Below are 5343 nucleotides of genomic sequence, written 5' to 3'. Positions count from 1 at the left end.
GATCCAGGAGGACTCCCAAGTTGCGCGCCCTCTCTGAGGGGGCCAGGGTTTCGCCCCCTATAGTCAGCGATGGCGTCAGCTGACTATGCCGAGGCGCCGGCAACCACAGCCACTCGGTCTTGGAAGGGTTGAGCCTGAGTCTGTTTCTCCCCATCCAGACCCGTACGGCCTCCAGGCAACGGGCCATCACGTTAAGGGCCAAGTACCTTGTATAGTAAGTTAATAGTTAACAAATATCTGTGTTATCAAGATAATGATGAAAAATGTCTTGAATGCATTTGAGTCAACATAAAAGGAGAGAAAATGACACTGCCATAGGTGTATACTATATGTCACCCAACCAAATAGAAAAAATAGATGAACTTTTTGCTAGTCAGTTAACTAAGGTATGTAGGAAGTACATCACAACAATAATGGGAGACTTAAACTACCTCGACATAAACAGGGAGACAAACTGCACCAAGTGGAAGATCAAACAATTTCCTGACAAACTAGCAGACAACTTTGTCTCCCAAAAAATAGAGAAGGGAACTAGGGGGTCAGCCATAATAGACTTAATTCTCACTAACAGATGAAATTATAGAAGGTGTTGAAGTTATAGGAACCTTGGGGACGAGTGATCATGCAATATTGGAACGCAATATTATGCAAGCCCAAGCAATAGAACAAAGTCAAACTAGAGTTTTGAAGTTTAAGAGAGCTGATTTCAATTAACTTAAAGAGAACTTGGGAAGAGTCCATGGATGAGAATCCTCAAGGGGAAAACAATCCAAGAAGCTTGGGGAATTTTGAAAAGTGAGATTATAAAAGCCCAGTATAAGAAGAAAAATAACAGCTCTCAAAAGAAACCAGCTGCACAAAGAACTCTGATGAATTGAAAGACAAAAAGAACAAGTATAAAAAGTGGAAAGAGGGGCACATAATTAAGGCACAATATTAGCAAATAGCCCCAGCCTGCAAAGATGAAGACAGGAAAGCTAAGGCTCAAATTGAGCTAAGGCTTGCAACAAAAGTAAAAAATAACAAAAAAAAAGTTTCTTTCAGCATGTAAAAAACAAGAAAAAAAGTCAAGGAAACAATTGGTCCATTAATGGGAGAAAATGGTAACAAGGTGACGAGCAACAGGGAAAAAGCAGAACTGCTTAACTCACTTTTTTGCATCTGTCTTTACACAAAAGAAAAAAAACAGTCCAACCTTTTCAAAAGATTAATGGCATAAAGATATAGTTATCCATTTGGAACATGGATATGCAAATGCAAATGATCAAGTTATTGCTCCATAATCTATAGGCAAAACTAATGCAAGCATTATTTGCAGAAATGTATGTGTTATGATATCAGTATTGAAATTACAAACAAAATGGTGTACATGTGTCCCCTGAATGAAGGTGTTCTATTTATTCATAGAGTGGGACTCTAGTACATAGCTACAGAGGCACTGGTGGAATATTTGAAGTCTGCTGGAATGCTAGAGGAAACAAAGTGGGAGCCAGTGCTTCAGATGGATCGGTATGGTTTCTTCAGTTTTGGGTGTTTTTTTAGTTATCCATAAATCAGTGCATTTCAACACTGCAAGTATTTCTTCCTATGATGCATTAGTGATCTCTGCTAAAAGGCATAATCCAGACCAATTTATTCAGATATGTTGGGAGTAAAATTTAGTTCTGAAGCTGAGGAAACAAGAAACCACAAATCTCAGCCTAAATAGAACCATTAAATGTGGAACAGGTGTCCCCAACATTAATAGATAGCCAATAATTCTTTGCTTTGAAAAGACGGGGGAAAGGCCTGAGGTTTAAATCCTGGAGATAGGGCTCCTGGTTGTGTAGGCTTTTGGGAAAGTTTGTATTAAACTTTTCTCTCAGGAGTGTCTGGTTGGGTAGGGAGGGGAAATTGGTTCTTTTGGCCAGATATTTTTTTCTTTTCTGGGAAGTGTGCAGCTGGGGGTATTTGTCAACAGCAACAGAAAGTGAGAGTGAGGAAGGAGGAGAGAAAAGGAAGGGAGAGGGAGCACACTTTGTCACTTTTACTCTTGGGCTCCCTCTTGTTCTGCCATGCATTTCCTGCTGACCAGGCTAGAGCACATGTGGGGGGCTTTGCACCATGCAGCATCAGTGCCTAAGTTTTGGAAAAAGCAACCCACCCCAAACTGTTTCTTTGCTGGGAGATGAGGCTCCTTATTCCAGCAAATTCCCATCATTGCTAAGCAGTCAAATGTGTAGAAGTTTAGTATGCTTGGATTTTGGTAGGAAGGATTTTCAGTGCCAGAGCAGGGAGGCAGCAGTAAAGTATGGCTCTGGGCAAGGCTTGAAAAGCCTAGTGTAGCTCGCGCATAAGTCTCACTTCTGGTGTTGAAAATTCTCACTGCTAAAACCCAAGTGGAAAGCATTGACTTTCTAGGAAAGGGAAGATTGCAAATGGCAATCACATGATTATGGGATGCTTGACAATCCGTGGTAAGCAGTATTTTGTGATGAATGGAAGTGTTTTACAGACTATAAAGCACTATTCCAAGGCCATCTTAATTTTGAACAGTTGTTAAGGTACCAATCATATGTCAAGAGCTACCTATAATGGCCAAGTTCAAATAAAGATATTTCTTGTTTTCATTGTATGCTTTTGCACCATTGCAAAATTTGAGTAAGGATTTGATTTTAGCCAATCCTTACTCTTCAGCTAGCCTTTCTTTCATCTGAGTCTTTGCAATAGTTAGAATTTAAAACTGAGTGATTGTGAACATTTTATAAAAATGCAAGTATGCTCTTGTTCATTATTCTGATAGATACAATACAATAGAAATATCAAAAGTTATTAACAGTTTATTTGGTGCATAATACCCTTTTTCTGTGTTCCAGGTGTGTGTTCTAGACCTGCGAAAGTAAATATTTTAGAAGAAACTGCAAATGAACCAGCATTCAGTGTGGAGGTAGAAGCACTCTTCGAACATACTTTTAACATCTCTAGAATGGCAAAAACTGGGGGAAACAAACAGAAGCAGAACTAAACAAATAATGCATTTCTCCCAGGCAAAAGAAGCTTGCAATGTTTTGTCCATCAACCTTCACCAAGGTTTTAAAACAGAATCACTTAGGGAGGCGGGATTTGTCCACTATGAACCTACAGCCTTTGGAGGCAAGCAAGAAGGTGACCATCAACAGCTAAATCTGCTGTTTGCTGGGGTCAAATCGCTGAGATCTCATTTTGACAGCTGCTAAAAAGAAGAAGAAAAGCTGTGCCAAAACCAATAACAATTAAAAGGAAAACAAAATCTATGAAGCAAAATGCTTTGATAAACCAAAATGGGGAAAAAATCTTCTCTATATGGTATTGCATTGTTTTTCTTTCTAGTTTGGACACTACAAGTGCTCTCCCAAAGGACATTCAAAAACCAGTTTGTATTGGCGATACATTCAAATTTGTAATCCCAACACTTTGTATTTTCTAGATTACTGTTATTTGTTCAGTGATTTTTTTTCTTATCAGCTGGAATGTTACAGCCTTGACAATAACAGGCATAGGTTCAAACTGAATGTCTTTTTCTTTCTTTCTTTCTTTCTTTCTTTCTTTCTTTCTTTCTTTCTTTCTTTCTTTCTTTCTTTCTTTCTTTCTTTTTCTCTTCACCAACTTTTTGCTTTGTCCTTTCCATTTGTGCCTAGTTAATGCAGAAGGCAGATGGGCATCATTAGTGACTGCTTCTGTTTTCCTTTTCTTCTCTTCCCCCCCCCCATCTTTTCCTCTTTTCTTTATCCTCTAATTCTGCTACTTCTTTAAATGTTTCCATGCTTCAGATCTTGAAATCTGAAGGGCACTTTCAATAAATTGTGTATTAAGTGCTTTAGGTGCCGGGAAAGCTTTTTACAGAAGAAATATTACTTTTTTAAAAAAGAAACAACCCTGTGTATTTTTGGAATAAGAAATAAAAGTCTTGGTATTTTCATGTTAAAATACAATTTTAGAAACTTAAAATATCTAACAGACGTGGATTGCATTGTGTTCCATCATTTTAAAGAACAATTCAGATGAATCCCTATTTAAAGGTGCAGTATCTTTTTTAAGCTTCATGAAAGGCAGTTTGCTAAAGAACAGTTTTGCCTATACTTATTTTTAAAAGATTCTTTAAATTAATCATGCAAGTGGTAAAATATTCCATGGCATAAATTCATTAGCAGATGTTATAACTTGACAGAATATTAAAACATAATTTCAGAATTATAAACTTCAAAACATAGTTTGAATTATTTTTTTTAAAAAAATCATGACTTTTTAAAGGAAAAATATTACCATTGGTGTACCGTAATTCTGCTTTTAAATATAATTTTGACTTTACTTAAAATTATGAAAGAATTAATCTTAACATTTCATATTGTATTGAAATACTATTTATTTACAAATTATACTAGAGATATTTGACAGATAGAACAGATTTCATGATTTTTATTTTTATTTTTCAAATAGTATTTCACCCCAAGATATTAGGCTTGAGTGCATTAAACTCAATGAAATTCACTTCTAATTAGACATGGATAATATTACTGTTTAAGACAATACTTTAAATCTAGCCTCAAATCAACAATAACTGGATAGTGAGGCATATAAATATAATAAATAAACTACAATCACAATTGGGACTAGAATTTCCATTGTGAAGCAAGACGATTGTTAAGTAAGTTGTGCCTAATAATATATTTTGCCACAGTTGTTAAGTGAAACATTGCAGTTGTTAAGTAAGTCATATGGCCATTAAGTGAATCTGTCTTTCTCCATTGACTTTGCTTGTCAGAAGACAGCTGACCCCGAGACACTGCAATCCTACATGCCAGTTGCCAAGCGGCTGAAGTAGGGATGCTGTGATAGTTGTAAGTGCAAGGAAGTAAGTTACTTTTTTCAGTGCCATTGTAACTTTGAACGGTTGCTAAATAAATGATTGTAAGTAGAGGACTACATGTATTGTAATATAAAAATGATAAAACATTATTACATCCTCCCCATAACCAATTCTGGAATAAAATTCTGGACATTCTATTTGAATTTAGACTTAATTGAGATACATGTGAACTAATGGGATACTACATCTTTAATATGGTAAACAGGGTTCCTGTATGGGGAATCAAAATAACCTTTATTGTCATTTGTCATTTTTTTACTGTGGGCACAATGGCACACATCAAAATGCCTAATATTTCTAGAGTTCCACAAAGATTTTTTCTTAATATAAGAAATTGCATTTTTATTTTTTTTTTATTTTAAAACAAACTATGTAATTTTGGGCCTGAGTGATGTGCACTTTTTTCATTTTTAGAGTTTTCTTTTCCTTGTTTTTCTTTCTTTCCTTCTTTCTTTCCT

At 36.0% G+C, this 5343-nt stretch overlaps 1 protein-coding gene across 1 annotated transcript in view; it reads left to right on the top strand.

Moving 5' to 3' along the window:
* Window positions 1–3222, top strand: part of LOC107291016 (F-box-like/WD repeat-containing protein TBL1X) — a 118949-nt gene extending 115727 nt beyond the window's left edge. Inside the window, exons 14-15 of the mRNA XM_015819965.1 lie at window positions 1408–1509; window positions 2856–3222. Of these exons, the coding sequence (XP_015675451.1) occupies window positions 1408–1509; window positions 2856–2882 (129 nt within the window). The 3' untranslated portion in view covers window positions 2883–3222. The remainder of the gene's footprint in view (window positions 1–1407; window positions 1510–2855) is intronic.
* The last annotated feature ends 2121 nt before the right edge of the window (window positions 3223–5343 follow it).

Source organism: Protobothrops mucrosquamatus, unplaced genomic scaffold, assembly GCF_001527695.2.
Source record: "Protobothrops mucrosquamatus isolate PMUCROS unplaced genomic scaffold, P.Mucros_1.0 scaffold1034, whole genome shotgun sequence".
Classification (NCBI taxonomy): domain Eukaryota; kingdom Metazoa; phylum Chordata; class Lepidosauria; order Squamata; family Viperidae; genus Protobothrops; species Protobothrops mucrosquamatus.
Note: the sequence above shows the minus strand (reverse complement) of the source record. Positions and strands in the feature narration are given on the sequence as shown.